Consider the following 18,005-nt stretch of genomic DNA (forward strand, 5'->3'; position numbering starts at 1 on the left):
ACCAATTTTAGCATGATGTCAATTATGCTCCCCCTTCTTTTCCTTTCATACTCCTCCATCCCAAAACAACAAAAGGCAATGATTGCAGTGACCTGCAGAAAATGTAAAGCACAAGCCAGCTGATCCCTGGCAACACAATAGCAAGATTAGTTCATCTGCAGTGAACAAACACGTATTATGTGGGTTTTAAAGTCAGGAGAGGAAAATGCTGTGGTTTTCATGTACTTCTATTCACTAAGGCTGCAAGTTATTACTTCCATGCAGCTGAGAAGCTCTATTTTTAAAAATAGCCTTCAGCTTGTTTTGAAATCTGCAAGCATCTCGCTTTGTTTTGCAGCAGAGTAATAAAAATCTCCGAGCCAGAAACGATCCCGTTTTCCTCCACACGCATCGCCTCCCCCGCCCCAAGCCCCCGCGCTCCACGGATGCTGAAAAAGCTGGCGACACTCCTCGAGGAGAAAAATTTAAACATCTCAAACAAAATAATAGTAAAAAATAATAGTAAAAACACTCCCACACGCACCCTTCACGCGGAAAAGGCAACGCGGAGCGAGGGGGAAAAACAACCCCGAAAGTCGCCGGCTTGGAAGCGGCGGCGGAGCTGCGGCCGGCGGCAGACAAAGGGAGCGGGGCCGGCCGCGGGCGGGGAGCGCGGCTGCCGCCCTCCGGGGCCGGGCCAGCGCCGGGGCCGCCCCCCCGGGCCGGGCCGGGCCAGGGCGGGCCAATGCGGCCGGCGGCGGCGCGGCGCTGCCCGGCGCAGCCAATGGAGGGCGCGGGCAGCAGCGCTGCCGCCGGGGGCCGGGGGGCGGCGGGGGGGGCCCCGCCAATCGCGGCGGGCCGGCGGCAGGGAAACACTATTATGCTAATGGTGTTTTGCTCGCACTCGCGGGGAGCGGGGTTTAAAAGGCAGCGGCCGGGGGCAGGGGTTCAAAGGCGGGAGGCAGGGCCGGTCTGAGCGCGAGGGAGCGAGCGGACGGGACAGGACGGCAGGAGAGGAGCGGCGGGGGGGCACGCGCGCCTTCCCGGCCCGGCGGCGATGTCCAACGTGCACCTCTCCGGCACCGCCGCCCTGGAGCGCCTCTCGGCCCGGCGAGCCCTGGTCGAGCACGGCCGCAGCCCCGTCTGCAGGAGCCTCTTCGGGCCGGTGGACCACGAGGAGCTGGGCCGGGAGCTGCGGGAGCGCCTGCGGGAGATGGGGGAGGACGACCAGCGGCGCTGGGACTACAACTTCCAAACCGACACGCCGCTGCCGGGGCCCGGCCGCCTGCGCTGGGAGGAGGTGGAGGCCGGCGCCGTGCCCGCTTTCTACCGGGAGACTCTGCAGGTGGGACGGTGCCGCGTCCCCCTCGTCCGGGCGCCCCCGTCCCCGCCGCCGCCGCCCGCCGCCGTCAAGGGCCCCGGGGCCCGCCTGAGCCGGGAGAACCGCGCAGCGCCCCGCCGCCGCGGCATGCGGCTCCTCCGGAGGGGCCCGACCGCCCGCATCACAGGTGCGTGGGGAGCCGGGGAGCCTGGGGGACGGGGTTGTCCCGCCGCACTGGCTGACGGACCCCTCTTTCCTCTCCGTCCCCCATCCAGATTTCTTCGCGAGGAGAAAAAGGCCGGCGGAGCCCAAGGCGGCGGCGGAGCGCCCCAGCGGCTGCCCGCCGCCCCCCGCCGCCGTGCCGGCTGAGCAGACTCCCCGCAAGCGGCTCCGGTGAGCCAGGTAAGACGCGCCCCGGGAGCGGGCGAGGCTGTCCGGGCGCTTTCTGCCGCACTCTCTTCCTTACTTCCTATACCACGACCAATTATTTTTCCCTTACTTATTTTTTTCTCCCCCCTTCTCTTTTTTGTTCTCCTCCAGACTTTTGCACTACTGCACCCACGGGAGAGGCGCGCCGCCGCGGGAGGCGCGACGCCCCGGAGGCAGACGCGGGGGGCCGGGGCGGGCGGCGCGGAGAGCCGGGACCCCCCCGCGCCCGCCCGGCCCGGCTGCGGGAGCCGGAGCGGAGCCGCAGCGCCGGCCGCGCACGGAGCAGTGTTATCGTACAACAGTGCAATGTATGACGTTCTGTATAGAAATGTATTATGCCTAATGTGAGTACACTGGCCAGAAGTGTAAAGCTTTAAAAGTCATTTATAAGAAATGTTTAATCTCTGCTGAGCTCTCAGTGCAAAAAAAGGAAAAATTAAAAAAAAACAAGTGTATATTTGTACAAAACTTTTTTTAAGAGTTATACTAACTTATATTTTCTATTTATGTCAGAAACGTGGATAACTTTGACATCCAATAGTCTTTTTTTTTTTTTCTTTTGGTTAAGCCAAAGGGCACTATATTTGCTTTTGTTATTCACAAAATGTAAATTTATTTTTATAGTGGAATTTTTTTTTTTTTGCATTCACAAGATGTAGCTATGAATCAAAATATTTTTTAGACTTTACTTGAAGACAAAATCTGTTTCAATGGAGCCTGAGCCGGTCTGTACCACTGCAAATAATGCCACAACTTCAATATAAAATTAAATAAAAGGAAACGGCCGCAATCCTGCTTGGTGTGTGCTGGAGGGGAAGTCCGGGGGGCGGGGGTGGCAGGGACAGCCCCGGCGGCTGGGGCGGGGAGCCCAGCCCCGTCTGAGTCTCTCGGGGCGGGGGCTCCTCCCTCGGCCCGGCTACCCCGGATCGCGACCCCGCCGCGGGGAGGGCGCTCCCCCCAGCGCCCCGCCGCCAAAAGCGGGCCTGCGGTCCGCAGGGGAACGGGGGAGGGCTTCTCCCTTCAAAACAAGTTCAAACTCCTGAGTGCTGCCGGAGTTAACCTAGCGTGAGGGGACCACACGCCCTTCATCACACCCTGCCTTCGCCTTTCGGTACGCTGTAATGGTTACTTCGAACAGTTCGCCCTTTCTTCCCGAGCCTGTGTCTGCCCCCCCGGAGGAGCCCGGCTGCCTCCCTCGCCACATCGCGGCTGTGGCCGCTGCCTGCCTCTGTCGGGGACAGCCTCGGGGGTGACGGTGCCTGCGGGTGCCTGTCGCGGCTGTGCAAACCTTCCCCCTCCCCCTCTTTTACGCGGGCCCTCACTCCCCAGCCCGGAGCCCTGGCTACTGCAGGGAAGTACTTCCTGGTACCTCTTGCCCAGCAATGATTTACAGGACTAACACACAACAGTTCTGGGAAACGCAGCAGTTTTAGCTCGCCCTGAACGACGTAAAAAGCAAAACAACACTCACGCGAAATAAACCCTCCCAGGCAGCATTTTGACAGTGCTTTGGTGACAGTGCTGTCACAGCCATGCAGCAGCAGCACTTCGCGGCGTCCCCGCGGCCTGAGGGCAGGTTAAAGCCGCGGCACCCTCAGGCAACCCCGAGGGGTCGGGGCGCTCGCCCTGTTCGGAATCCCAGCCCGTGCTGCCCGGGAAAGGGGCACAAACCGGTCTGGTGCTGGCTGCAGGTGGTGCAGGATTGGGATGCTGGAGAGTGCAGATGGGGAGGAGGACCAGGACGTGGGGACGGACTGGGCTGATTTATGCCTTTCCGATTCCACACCCCAATTTGGCACCTCTGAAATGCTGCATCCCCCACGCTGGACCCAGCAGCTGGGGCGGACCGAGAGGGCGTCACTCCCTGGCTTTCTGATCTCTGTATGATACACTTCCACGGAGGGGGAGGGAGCCGAGAGAATGAGGTCCAGGGTGAATAAGGCTCAAGGTTTGCCCACATCGTCTTCCCCCGTCACAGCGCTCCTCTCTGCCCCCCCTTTCCCCCAACCTCTCCCCCCGCTGTCACGGCCGCCAAACGCTCCTGGCTGTAAAAGTAACATTGATTACCTCCAGCTCCATGATCGCTTAATCAGAACGGGATTATTTTACACGCCCGCATCAGTGGCCGCTGACTCAATACGATTTTCCCCCCCTTTGAAAAGAAAAATAGCTTTTCCCTTTCCTTATGAAAGCCAACAATACCCGGAGTGAGGCAGCTGGATCCTCCAGGATTTATGGGCTTTTCTCTCGCTTTCATGAAAGCAGGTGCCTTTGGGACCTCCATTGTCCCAGCCCGCAACTAATAATAGGACTTTTCGCAATGAAAGATCCCTGCTCCGAGCTCCCAAATACCTCGGCCGGAGGAGCCGCGAGGTGTGCCCAGCCTGGCCCGGGAGGAAAGCTCTCACCGCGGGCACGGCTTAGGCACGGGGCTCTAAAGCAAACAGCCCCATTCCCTGGGCACTGCCCGAGCGGAGCTGCCGGGCTCGCAGCCCGCAGCAGGGAGGGAGGGAGGCAGGGAGGGAGGGAGGCAGGGCCGGTCCCGCATCCGCGCTCCCTTCGGGCCGGGGGTGCGGAAGGTGTGCGGCCGCCCCCGCGCCCTGCCCCACCCAGCCGGCCGGCCCTCCGCGCCCCGGCACAAAGCACACTGCCCCTATTCTTTCGGCCTTTGTAGCCATATGGCAAATCCATGTAGACACAGCCAACATCCATTTATTCAGGCACATAATGTCCCGCAACAGGGAACAATTGGAACTTTGTTTGCTTCTATTATTGATGCGAATGGGCGACAGAGAGAGAGGGAGAGAAAAAAAATCATTTAACTATAAGAGATATCCAGCTAATTATGAACCATATGTGCCTATAGTTTCAAAGCAATCCAATGAAGTTCATTTTAAATCTAGACTACTTTATTAGTACGGAAGACAGATGTCTCAACAGTACATGCATCAGGGGAAACCATGTAAAGAAGTTCTTGAAATATTTAACTAGGACTCATTCATTGTCAGAGGGGCTTTAAAGTGCCCTTTATCATGAGAATGCATAGGCAGAAGCGGAGGGAGGCTGCTGGTTGTTACCGCCAACCCACTTACCCCTTAGCGCTAAATCCCAAATTCCACTTTGGATTTGACGACAGGAATATTTTTGGAATTGATTCAAAATATCAGGGGTCTTGAAGGACCGAGCTTGCTGCTCATTACAGCTACAAAAAGTCAGGTCATTATTTGAGCTGCCTTAATCCCAGACTGAAACCAGCTACGCAATCAGAGGAACAATCTACTCCAAAATCACCACCGCTCCCTCTCCCAAGGAGCATTTGGAGCACGGCTACTGCAGTTCCTCCCCTGCCCCAAGAGAGACCAAGGCAGGAGCCTTTATAATACAGGACCTCCAGAAATTTTACGTACAAGCATCTCTCGATGTGAATCTGTGATGGGCGCCTAAAGGAAAAGGGTGCTGAAGGAAGACTGGAAGGAAAGCTTGGTGGGAGGAGGTTTATCAGATTTCTTTTTTGGGTTTTTTTTTTTGGGAATGCAATTATCAGCAAACAATCTTGGCAAAAAGGTATCTTTATGAGCTCACCAACATCTACCAGTAATTAAGCCACTTCAGTTAGATGAATGCAACATATGGTTGACACTGGGAATCATTCTCCTTCCTAGCCACAACTTTGCTTTCTGGGCCAAAACTTGTTCTATTATCACTTAAAATAAACAAAACACTGCTTTCCACTTCTTCAGCAAATATTTGTTGCTAATGAGCAGGAGGAATACGTAACAGGATGGGAGGGAAAAACCCATCATTTTTAAAGAACAATTTCTTATGTTTTGATACAGAAATAAAAAATTCATTTGCAATGAGTTGAGATTGCTTGGTAGGATGGCTGCACAGAGAGATTCATGTGAAGGATCCACAAAGAGAAAAGTAAAATGGATTGACCATTTTAAAGCAAAGAAACAGATATGAAGAGATAGAAGCATGCACACACATATATATTCTTATATATATATATATATATATATATATATATACAAGAAGTAACTAACCAGGGAGTTACTGGTTTACTGATAAAATGATTCATCAGGGAACAGGGGATTTTTTAAGCCACATTGTCACCTATTGCTACAGGATAAAATTGAAATGCTTTTCCAATGTCTTCCCCTCCTGTACCTGCTCAGAAATGTTACTCATGACAATTATTTTTGGAACAGGGTAAGCCAAAACACAAACTAAAAGTCTTTACTTAAGACAGAAGGATGGGCTTATATCTGACTGTCAGAGGATGGAGAAGAATCGAGTATCTTCTCCCCACACACACAGTATCTAACACTGAAGACCACACAACTCCCAAATTCCCAATGGAAAGTTCTTAATGTTTTGGTTTATTCTGTTGTCTTTTAAACCAAGGGGGATTTTTAGTCTTTGCAAGAAACCTTGGTTGGAACAGTTTTTTGGGGAAGGAGAGAGAATGAAAGATGCCAAAACAGTTAGATGAGCTGTATAGGACATAAAAGCCCTGAAACGGGCCCTGCTGAGACAAAAAAGAACTCAAACTCTTTTGAGCACAGAACAAGCTAAATTTCAGACCCGCTTTCCACAATCCACATGGCCAAGCCTCTGCTCCAGGAAAACCAGTGGCCTCACATCTACAGATGGGGATGCAGGGAAAGGGAACAGGAGGATGAGGAGGCAGTGGCAGAAAACACCCAGGATGGGGATAACAGGGAATGGGGGGAGCAGAAGCATGGCTGGGGTACACTGGAAGAGGTTGGGCAGACAACACTAAATTCTACTGGTGTGCACGAAGGGAGGGAGAGAAGGGAACAGGCCACAACATTTATACTCTGTACATTAATTCAGAGGCTGCCTGGCCCCAGCACATCTCTGCTGTCAGCAAACACCCATGAAACTCATACAGTAACATCCTATCCCTCCCCTCAACTCATTTACAGATGAGTGCTAACAATAATCTCCTCTTTTCTGTCCGTGTGTCCCAGGTCAGTGTGGGAGCTAAAATTGCCCCAGACCTGCTCGGGAGTCAGTAGGTTTCATTCACATCACCAAGGACTACTCACTCTCTCCTACCAATTTGCTTTATCCTGCTTGATACTCCCTGTCACACACATTACATCTGTATTACACAGAGAAGGAGGGTTGGGGAAGAACCCCTCAAGTTTTTGAGCTGCCCAAACTGTCTGTACAATTTCAGCCCAGATCTTTTGCTCTCAGTGCATTTTCACAGCCATACATACCATTTATTCCCCCAGGACACACAGTACCCAATTCACCCAGTGCTTTACCTTACAGGATGAATCTGGGCCATGCAGCAGAGGTGAAACTTCTGCATAAACTCCTTTTGCCAGAGAAAGCAAAGCAAGGAACTAAAGGATGCTTTCATGTGTAATCCAGTGCCAACGCTTGAATGCAGGCTTTTATTCTTCAGAGCACAGTTGGCTCCTCCTGACCTGTTCCTGCAACAGGGGCTTTGTGCAGTTCAGGGCCAGGTGCTTCAAGTTTTCCTAAGCAGCCACTAATTGTGCCCAGGTTTGTTGGGCAGCTGATGGGAGCTGCTGGGCTCTGATCTGTGAGAGTGCTGAGCATCCACAGCTGCAGCCAGGGTCACAGTGCCTGGCTCTGCATGTGGTTTTGGCCAGACAAGGCTCATGGTTTGAAAAGGAACAGCCATGGACCAGCCTTGGACCAGCACTCCAAATTAATTATTAGCTCCCATCTTATTTTATTTGTCTCCCCATCGTTAAACGGGGATAATAACACTCATCACTTATATTTTGATCCATTAATGTTTGGAAAGTGCTGGGTTACTACCGTGAGCAGCACTGTGTAAGTCTGGTAGGGACATTAATAATGTCTTTGAGCAGGGTTTGAATAGTGCCCAGTTAATAAGACATAGCACCATCCATTGAACATGGAGAAAAACAAAATTGAGCAACTGCTCATTAAAGCGAGCACCGTTCTCTCTGTGCACTCAATGCGATCATTTAATTAAAAGATTTTATCTTCATGCACAGACACAAGGGGGCAGAGCCAAGGCCACGTCTTCCCTCATCCTCGCCTGCTCCACATCAATCACACCACAGTATTTCTTGGATGTAACCTACAATAAGAACCAAAAAACATTCAATATTTTTTTTCCAAGCCCCTGCGGTAACAGAAATCACTGCCTGAGCTTTGAGAAGGCTTTTTACCTTGCCAGTTCTATTTTCCCTGCTTGTCACCCCTCAGTCCCACCCTCACCCTGCTGACCACTTGCTGGACCCTGCAGGTGCAGCCACTCAGCCCCAGCCTGTGATCTCCACCATCCTCGACACCACAGCAAGCCTTGGAAATCACCTCTGAGCCTGGCTATGAGGTGGGGGAAGGAGAAGAGTTTTTCAGAGCTGGAAGATGCTTTGTGTGGGGTTGGTTTTGAGTGGTACTGGATTAGAGGAACATGAGCACACAGCTCCTCTTGCATGCTGTTCTCTGCAGGGGCTGGTGGCAATAGGTGTGCAAACCAGCCACCTCAAAAACCAACAAATGAAACCAAACACAGCTTTCCCCAAGAATACATCCCCACCACAGCATCTGTTTCTACGTGAAAGTTCTGAGGGAAACTCCCTGTTTGGGTCACATCAAGCAGCCTTAGACTTACTGGGAGCTGAGGTTTAGAGCAATTTATTCTGGAAAACAATGAGCACGAATTAAGTTGTTTTCATACATTTGGTAATTGGCTTAGCAGAGCCAGCTTTTCTTAGGACCTTCAGTCAAGATGTTTTCAAACATGAGTTGAGTTAAAATCACTTCAGTTTTGCCGGTGCAGTATACAGCATTCCATCTGCTGACTGGTGATCCCAAAAGCTTTGGATTTTTTGTTTGTTTTTAATTTTGTTTTTTGCTGAGCAGGACTGGGAATACTGGCCCCTGGTTCTCTATTTTATGCTGCACATCAGGAAGCAAAACCTGTTTCTTTTTCCTGCTGACCGAGGGACTCCAGACACGCATCCCTTCAAAGGAGGAAGCCCAACTTCTATGCCAAGAGCAAACTTTTAGGAGATGCTATGACCATACTTTTCTGGTTGGAGAGCTGTAGGAGAGGATGCAGTGGTACCCACCCCTCCTCTCCAAAACATTCAGGGTGTCCATTGCAGCATGAGTGAGGAACCCAGGGAATGCAGCTTACAGGGGAGCACACATTTAATTGGAATCAAGATGGCAAAAGGCACCTGCCTGCCGCAAAATCCGCTCCCCGAGTGTTCCAAATTGCACATTCCCCCTCCAGCACCCAATCCGTGAGTGCTGGGGCAGGGCAGGGGGAGAAAAGGGGGACACCCGGCACAGCACAACTGCTGGGCTGGGCGCTGCCCAGAGAAAGGGCAGCACAGCCTGTCTGCTGCAGAAATAAAATAAAATAAAATAAAATAAAATAAAATAAAATAAAATAAAATAAAATAAAATAAAATAAAATAAAATAAAATAAAATAAAATAAGTCGTCCGTGTTTGCTCTCGGGTGCGCAGCACAGCCCCGAGCAGCAGCAGCCACCTCTGCGGGGGGATACAACAGGAGATTTGGGGATCATTTCCATAACAATCGCTGTTAGCAAACACCCATAAAACACAGCGGGCAAAGACACCTTAGCAGAAGGAGTTAGCTGCAAACTAAAAGACATGCTTGTTGGTTTGGCTTTTGTGCCCGTCTGCAGGATTTCGAGGACTCGAAATAGTCTCTTTAAAATATTCTCTTTAACCGCACTAGATTAAAAATAATAATCCCAGTTGCTTTTACCAGCTATTAACAAGCAGAGAGAAATTACAGAATTTATGTATAAAGCCCGATCAAAGTTCACTGAACTGTTCTATTAGATGAAGGGGCGGTGGAGGGGGAGGAAAAGTAAAAGAATAAAACTTCCCCGATTATCATATTTCCCCAAAATTCAGCTATGAAGAACCGGAATAATTAGACTTAGCAGAAATATTGCAAAATGTCGGCACGGAAGGGGCTTTTTCTTGACCCAGCAGACTATAATGGGAGATAAAGAGATTGACCATTTTGGGAGGAGGATGCCTTCATTTCTCGACGTGACTGTAGATTATTTCGGCTTCAGGAGACAAGAATGTCCCTTTAACATCTGACCTGGCCTTTATTTAAGAGCAGCACTTCACGGTTCAGGAAAGACAGACAATTTTCTAATTCCCAGCTCTGCTGGAGGCTGAGGCAGCAACTTCCAGACAGGACACCTGCTAACACTAGAGAAATGGCATTATTATGTCTACAAGTTTACAAATCTGAGGATCAAAAAGCCTTTGCTTTTGCTGCTACTCCACAGGCCAAGGACGACGACTTCTTCAAAACAGTTTCACAGAGTTTTTTTCTTCCCCCCTCCAAGAAATGGTTTCTTTTCACTTTGAGCAGATCGGTTTCCACGTGAAAAAGTCAATAGTCAAAGAGTTTCCTAAGTTTCATTGGTGTGTAGCAGAAAGGGGATTAGACCTGGGGCCTTTTTACTGGCAAGCCTTTAAGCAAATAAATGTTCTTGAATTCTTAGAGAAACAAACCTAATTTAAACAAAAATCCAGAATATATGGGATTTGCCCCTCCCCAACACAAATTTAAGAGAGAGAGAGAGGAGAGAGAGAGAAATAGATAGTTACTAAAGATTTAAGAGATCCTAGGGTTAAATTTTTTCTACTGTAATTTTGCTTGTATTTTTGCTAGTTAACCCAAAGAAAATTCCTGCTTCTACACATTCACAATGAGCTATTAATAGTAACTAGTGTAATGCAATATCAGAAATAATAGAACCATTAGGGTAATGCAATATAATAAATAAATATTAGAATAATGCAATAATTAATCTTTAACAGATCAACTGTGATTTCCCAGCACTGAGAGAGGCAAAAAGCAGATGGCATGCACATTCCCCACCTTCCTTCAGAACCCCACCTGGTAGGCAAAGGCGCTACTTAATTCCTTCACACCTGAAACTCCTAAAGGTGAACCTGTGGTTTTTCTTTTGGGGCACAGTCAGTCAGAGATTATAATAATGATTGTTTTAAAGGGTGTTTTTCTTACCTCCAAAAATCAGAATAGATGGGTCATTCCAAACAAAAATATTCAAAGTGTATATATATATATATATAAATACATATAAATATAAATATATAAATATATATACATATAAATATATATATAAAAATTTGTAGTGACAGCCCACTGCTGCTGCTGCAGGGCTGCTCCCCCAGCCTGCAGACACAGGTCCAGGTGTCTATGCCAGCCATTTGCCAGCCATGGATGGATAACACCTGGATCAGTGTTTGCAGGCTGGCTTTAATTAAGCCAGAAATCTAAGGGGGACTCAAGCAATGCACTTGATTAACATGATCCAACATCAGTGAGTAAACGTCAGCATCTTCCTGTAACAAAACAAATAATCTGGGAAAAATCAAGTGTAGGTTTGTGACTGCACAGAAAATGAAATGCTGTCTGTTAAGTTTGCCTCTCTGCACCATTAAATAGTTTTAAAACTTTTCAGACATTAATTTCCTTTTCCTGCCATGTAGCTTTGTGAGCCCAGATTGCAATGCTCACCTGCCAAGCTCTGTGAAGGTGCCACCTCTGATTTCACTGTGAGCCATCCTACAGCTCTGCACACCCCCAGCCTTGGTCCATCTGGAAATCCTTGTGGTGCCTTGAACCACATCCATCCCACTGACAACGGGGGCAGATCTTGGGCCTTTCCTACCGCCGAGGGATTTGCTGCAGAGCACAGTCCCAAACCCAGTGCTGCCCAAAATGCAGAAGCGCCTTAAAATTCTTGTCTGGCTGACCTGCCTTGTGAACAAGGCTCCTTCTTGCTGAAAATTCAGGAGCCAAACCCACCTCTAGTCCAGGGGCAAAATCACCGTGCCGTTGGGTGAAGAAGAGCAGCATTTCCCCAAATTACATAAAATTCCCACAAAAGGGAATGGGCCAGACCCGGGGCTCACCCCGTGCAGCCGGCAGCGTGAGCAGGACTCTGGGTTTCATCTTGCAAACTCTGTGAAGCTGCCTTTAAGGCGAGGGAAAAACCCAGTTTTGCTCTTTTGGCACTCTTTTCCTTTCTGAGGGCAGGCATTTCAGCGCGACCGTTTTTAGGGATTTCAAAGGTCACAGACCCCACCTGAGGACAAGTTCATCCTACTAAAGCTGAGTGTCTCGCCCGAAGGAGAGGGCACACCGCTCCCAGCGTCTCTTGCCCACCTGTTTTGGTGGCTCTCCCGTCCCCACCGCAGGTTTGGGTTCCCCCCGGGTGTTTTACTCGCTGCTGCCCTCCTGCACCCTGCAGTCCCCATCCCCACAGACTCAGACCTGTGCTGGCACCCACTCCCCACCTCCCAGCAAGACCAACGCTTTTCGAAAGAAAGTTTGAAAAAGAGAGAAAACATTTATTTTCCCAGCAAATCCAACCTCATCACCCCACCAAGATGCTCAGGAAAGAGAAGAGTTTTCCCTCTTCCCGGGAGGAAAGCGGCGGGGAAGGAGGAGAGCTTTAAAGGGAGGGAGGGAGGGAGGGACGAGACCGAGCTCATGCACGGATTTTAATCTGATCACTTCCCTGTCAAGCTAATCCCTGCCTGACTCAGATCGGACTTTTAGAAACGTGCCTAGAAACCAAAAAGCAAACCTCATTTGAATGAAGCACACACTCCGCAGCCCCCATCTGCAAAGGGCTGCAATTAAATGCAAAAAAAAAAAAAAAAAAAAAAGAAAAAAAAAAGAAAAAAAAAAAAAAAGAAAAAAAAAAGGGCGGGGGGGGGGGGGGGGGAAGAGAAAATTAGCATTTTCCGCGGCCATCTGGCATGAGGAGCAGGCGATGGGGAACAAAAGGAGATTTAGGCAAAGGGGAGAGGCGAGTGTGCCATGGCATTGACCTGCAAATGAGCCTTTGTGAGCGAATTAAAGCTTCCCGGACCCCCCGGGACACCCCAAAACAGGCACCATTACAAACCATCCGGACAAAAACCCACTCATCAAAATTGTCTGCGTTTGAAGGGAGGGGGGAGAGGCCATTTAAACCTGCACCTTCCCTGCCCCCACCCGCAGTAATAGGCTGTTAATAGGGGCTCGGCGGGGGCAGTCACCCCTGCACCCCCGACCCTGCACCCCGCTCCGACCGTGTAACGGGGGGGACACCTCAGAAACGTGGCTCGTCCATAAAACGCACCCGACACGTTATTTACAGCACTAATCCTCAACAATAGGGAAGAAATAATTTAAAAAAAAATGAGGGGGGGTAATTTGGTGATATATCAGCTTCCAGATGCTGTTTATTTAATTCGAGGGAAGGGGGATGTAAGGATGTTCCAAAGTAGATTTCTAAGCAATTATTAATATATACTTTTAAATGGAGATGATAAAGAGAAAAGGGATAATCAGGGATGCCAAAAGAAATGGAAAACTGTGCGGGTTGGAGTTTTTGTCTCCTACCCCCCCTTCCCCCATGACTCTTGCCTTTAAACTGGGAAACCTTGAGGATTTGGAAGTGAAAGCAAAGATTTTGGCCTGGGGTAGATACATGAAAAGGAAGGGCGGGGGGAAGCCATCTCCCCCCATCCCCTCTCCAGAAAGGGAATAAGGACTAAAGTCGGGGGCCAGCTGGGGGAAACTTGTAAATGAAACGTGTTTCTTTTATGGTGCTCCCCCCCGGGGGACAGCCCCATTATAACCCACCAGCTATATAGACTCAGCTGCCGCCTCCCCGGCCCGCCGCAGGTACGCGGGGGCGGAACGGCCCGGGGGGGGCTGCAGCCGGCCGGACCCTGCGCCCGAAACCGGGCCGGGCACGGCTGGGTGGGCGTGCGGGGCTGGGCATGCGGGGCTAGACATGCATGTGTGTGAGCATGCAGGGCTGGACATGCATGTGTGTGAGCATGAAGGGCTGGACATGCATGTGTGTGAGCATGCAGGGCTGGACATGCATGTGTGTGAGCATGAAGGGCTGGACGTGCGCGGCTGTACATGCGGGGCTGGACATGCATGTGTGTGAGCATGCAGGGCTGCCCATGCAGGGCTGCACATGCTGCACATGCAGTACATGCACGGCTGCCCATGCAGGGCTGCCCCCGCACGCTCGTGCCCGCGCCCCGCTGCAGGTGAGCGCGCCCGGCGTGGGCCCGGGGGCAGCGGCGCTCGCAGCCCCCCAGGTGCCACTCCCCCGGGGTTTGTTTGCAGTCAATATTCATGTGTTTCTGTCACCGGGGCGGCTCTTTTCACAGTGATCAGCCGGGCAGAAGGCTGAATGACAGGAGACTCGTGGCTCGGCTGCTTTGCGGAGGGGGAGGGATGGATTCCAGCCGCCCGGCCCGCTGCCCTTGCGGGGTTTTGGGGGGGCCCGGCCCCGGGGGGAGGGCTTGCCCGGCTGGGGGCCCAGGTCCTGCTCTGGGTGGGCACAAGGCAGCGGCACTGGGCACCGGGTGCGAGCAGACAGCTGTGGCTCCGGGGGACCCGCACCCCAAACACACACACACGCGCACATACATAGACACACACACACACACACACACAGCCTGGGGCTAGCAGGGCCAGGTCACCCCCACACCGTGTGCCGTGGGGTGACGCCTGGGCACCCAGGCACGGGTACAGGCGTGGCAGGAGGTGGCAGTGCAGAGGGAAGCCCCAGGATGGCCGTGAGCAGGTGGGGTGGCAGCAGGGCTGGAGGGTGGGCTACCAGAAGAACATTTTGGATTTTCCTGCACGCTGAGCAACAGGAGGGCAGCAGCAGCCTGCTCCTCGCCCCTGATGCTCGGGGCACCGCGGTGCTGTGCGTGAGAGCCGCCGTGCAGGAGCTGCGGCGTTTTGTTCCCTCCCGCTCGCCCAGACGCCTTCCCCTCGCCTCACAGCGCTGCTCTGTGTGTGCGTGTTTTGTTTGGTTTTGTGCTGGGCTTTTTTTAACGTCCACAAACTTGTGATTTTCTGTGCAACTCGCGGGGAGCGAATCAGTATGAGGGAGCACCCTTCTCATTGAAACCGGAGGTGAATAAATTATGAACAGGCGAAAATTGGAACAATGTCTCTGAGTGAGTGTTTTCTAGAGAGTTACTATTCCAGGCTTTGAAATCAATTGATACATAATTAGATTCCTCAAGAGAGGACAAACAAGGGCTGCCATTCACCCCTCCTTCTCCCACATGCATCCCAAAGAGAGACTGGAGGCTTTAGCAGAAACCAGACAGCCAGCATTCTCCAGCACTAAAAACATATTCTGGCTTTGGGTGTTCATTTAACAAACAGATCCTTGAACCTTGCTTCTGTTTTCAGTTTATTTCGACCATGTTTCTTTGTGTTCAGTTCATTAAAACATGTCTCTTTTGAGATCTATTTTTACATTTCAAGAATCCAGTATTGTACTTCTGTGGTGGCAGATGGCCCTAGACATCCAAGCATAAGCTCTTTCCTGCTTTTTTCCCCCTCTTTCTTAGGTCCTTTCTGCACCGCACTTGAAGCTCTGAGCAGCAACCATCCCTTTCTGCAAGGTCTGGGGCTGGCTCTCGATTCAGCACGGGGTTCTAACACGTTACAGTCCCTGCTGTGCCCTCGAGGTGTATTTAAGCACAGCGGCTGCTACTGTCTGTAAAATAAGAGCCCTCCACAGCTGGATAGATCCTCATCACACGGGTGGCATGAAGGCTAATTTTGAATCTTTGCCTCGTATTTGCCCCATGCTAATGTTCTGTGGTCCCTCAAATGAATTTATTAGTGCTTAAGGTTGAGTTTCGTTTTGAGGGAGACAAAACCTACAGATTTGGGTTTGTAAAAGACAGGTAAAAGCATGTGACAATTAGAAAAAAATGTCATAAAGGTTATTGAACAAAGCAGCAGCACCTCTAGCCAAGTGAGCCATGCAACTGAAGGCAATGGCTTGGCTCCTCTGGCTGTCCTTGGGATTGATGCACAGCCACCTCCAAACCTGCTATCAAACACAGATCAGAGTGCTGCAGCCATGAGCATAATTTGTGTCACATATCAGTAGACTAAAAAGACCTCTACCAGCAACAAGAGAAGCCTGCCTGAGCTGTCTGACCCATTTCTTAGGGAAGGCAGCAATACTATAGCCTACAATAAGCTGAGAGTCTTGAAAACATTACAAACAGAATGACAAATGCCTACACCTTATTAAGTCACAGGGTCTTTGGGAGAGAGTAAGGTAAATCTGACTTATCTATTATTTGGAAGCATAGGCACAGGTAAATCTATGTGCTCTCTAGTAAAAAGATGAAAAGGCTGAGAGGTTTTGTTGGGATAATAAGCAAAGCAGAAGGCCTCAAACATATATCTAAGAGGAGGCTGTACTTTGTGTTTGCTGCTCAGATGGTATCTATTTATATTTTTGTGTGTGGCTATTTCAGTATCTGATTTTCTGTGGTTTGCTGTCTTACCTGAGTTAACCAACAGTCCACAGGCAGAGCCAGCTGGAAGATCTCGGTCAGTGCAGGCAAGACAGCTTTGTGCTGCTGCAGGGACACTGCACGGACACGCTGACACAGTCTGCTCCCTGATGGGAAAGGGACAATTCCAGAGGGACACGGTGCTCCCTGCCTCTGCAGGGCAGTGCTCGTCTTGCTGCCCTCTGCTGCATCCCAGGCTTGACCATGTCAGTCCCACTGCCCTGGCAGGGTGAGCACACTGCAGGCTGCTGTGCTGCCTCGGCAGTCCCTTGCTTTCAGTGATGCCCACCTTGTGTCCTGACACAGCCCTGTCTACTGGCAAACTGAAGAATAAAATGGATTTGACTCAGCCTCAAAGCTTTTTCCCACACTCCAGCCTTAGCATAAAATTCCAGCATACATATTAGTGCCTTTCTGGCACAAATTTGGACACAAATTTGGTGGAATTGGACAGGAGATAAATGCATATACAGCTCAGTGGAACAAGTTTCCCTCAGTGCTGCAATTCCTCTTGTGCTGCTGGCCCCAGGCACAGCATGAAGTGAGTGCAACTGGGACCACCAGGGCTCCTGGCTGAGGGTACAAAATCCTTTGGCCCCGCCAGGGGAATGTAAGAGAGGATGGCACAATTTGGGATTGCACAGATTGTTCTGGCAAACACAGACTCCTCCAGGATGAGCCTGCCTCCAGAGAGCCTCAGGTTTCTGAGAGTGCACAGGAGAGGAATAGCACAAGCTTCTTCCTTTCCCCTTCACATGGATCCCCTCTACCTTCTTCTGGTGGGACTGCACTCAGAAATGAGAAGTGGCAGAAGAAATCACTGTGTTAGAAGGTTTTGCCACCTCATGGAACACTTGGGATTTCTGCAAGCCAGAGACCATTCTTTTACCTCTTTTTGAGTGTCTTCTTCATCCAAATTCAGAAGGTGCAGTTGAAGATAATTTGGGAGTGAAACAACCCACAGATTCACAGTCTGGATGGAGGTGAAAATTGGCAGCTGCAAGCCAAGTCTTAGAGAGGTCAGAGAAAGACAGTAAGGACACAAAAGTAGAGAGCCAGAAACATTTACAGGGCAGGCAATGTTTGGGGCTTGTCAGGAAAGGAAAGAAGAAAAAAAAAAAAAAGCTCTGCAGATCAAAGCATGATTAGTCTTAATCCTCCACAAAAATGCCCAGGTCCTTCCAACACTTGCTTTTTTCCCCCTTCCCCATCATCCCTGCTATTGCTTGACTTGGTGATTTGCTTGAAAATGTATTAGACAACTCCAGATCTTTCACTGTTAGAAGCATGAAAATAGAGGATAGGTACTATTATCCACAAAGCAACACTCCCACAGCTAGCACAGTCCTCTAGAGAGACCTGTCAGATAATGGCTTTTGAGAGGAGCTTAGAGACATCTGGAGTAGCCATTTTCCCTCTTTGTACATGGAAAATAAAGATTAGCTAGGGCACGGGGAGGGGGGACTAAGAATATAATGAAGGGCAATGGATAAACCAATGTCACATTGCCCATCTGTGTGACCGGCTTCAGGTCTACTCTTGCAAAATGGTTCATGCAGGCTCCCCTTAAATCCATGGATTTCTGTGCAGGTAGAAGAGCTCCCCAATGGTTTGTGAGTCTGGGGTCTCACATCACAGGCTCTTCGGGGTGGATTGTGTCCTGGTGCTGCTTTATAGACAAAAATCTGCTTTTTTTCTGAGTGGCAGATGCAGAAATAAATTTCTTTTTTTTATGACTAAGTCTTTTCAAGAGTTTTCTTTTCTTTGTAAGACCTGGTTTTCTTTTAAAATTTTGATCATTTTCATGCAAAAGACTTATTCCAACCAATTCTGCATCAAGGGCCACTAGAGTTT

General features: G+C 50.2%; 1 protein-coding gene across 1 annotated transcript; it reads left to right on the forward strand.

Moving 5' to 3' along the window:
• The first annotated feature begins 922 nt into the window (after nucleotides 1-922).
• CDKN1C (cyclin dependent kinase inhibitor 1C) lies at nucleotides 923-2,519 on the forward strand. Its single transcript, XM_059474455.1, has 3 exons — nucleotides 923-1,487; nucleotides 1,576-1,702; nucleotides 1,841-2,519. Exons 1-2 carry the CDS (start codon nucleotides 1,037-1,039, stop codon nucleotides 1,695-1,697), a joined length of 573 nt encoding a protein of 190 aa, XP_059330438.1. The 5' UTR covers nucleotides 923-1,036; the 3' UTR covers nucleotides 1,698-1,702; nucleotides 1,841-2,519.
• Nucleotides 2,520-18,005: the final 15,486 nt, after the last annotated feature.

This window comes from Ammospiza nelsoni, chromosome 6 (assembly GCF_027579445.1).
Source record: "Ammospiza nelsoni isolate bAmmNel1 chromosome 6, bAmmNel1.pri, whole genome shotgun sequence".
Lineage (NCBI taxonomy): Eukaryota > Metazoa > Chordata > Aves > Passeriformes > Passerellidae > Ammospiza > Ammospiza nelsoni.

What these genes read in the sequence shown, in the direction of transcription:
- CDKN1C (XM_059474455.1), top strand. Translation starts at nt 1,037, where the DNA reads ATGTCCAACGTGCACCTCTCCGGCACCGCCGCCCTGGAGCGCCTCTCG. An exon ending in CCCGACCGCCCGCATCACAG is followed by an intron (nt 1,488 to 1,575) that starts GTGCGTGGGGAG and finishes TCCCCCATCCAG; the next exon opens with ATTTCTTCGCGAGGAGAAAA.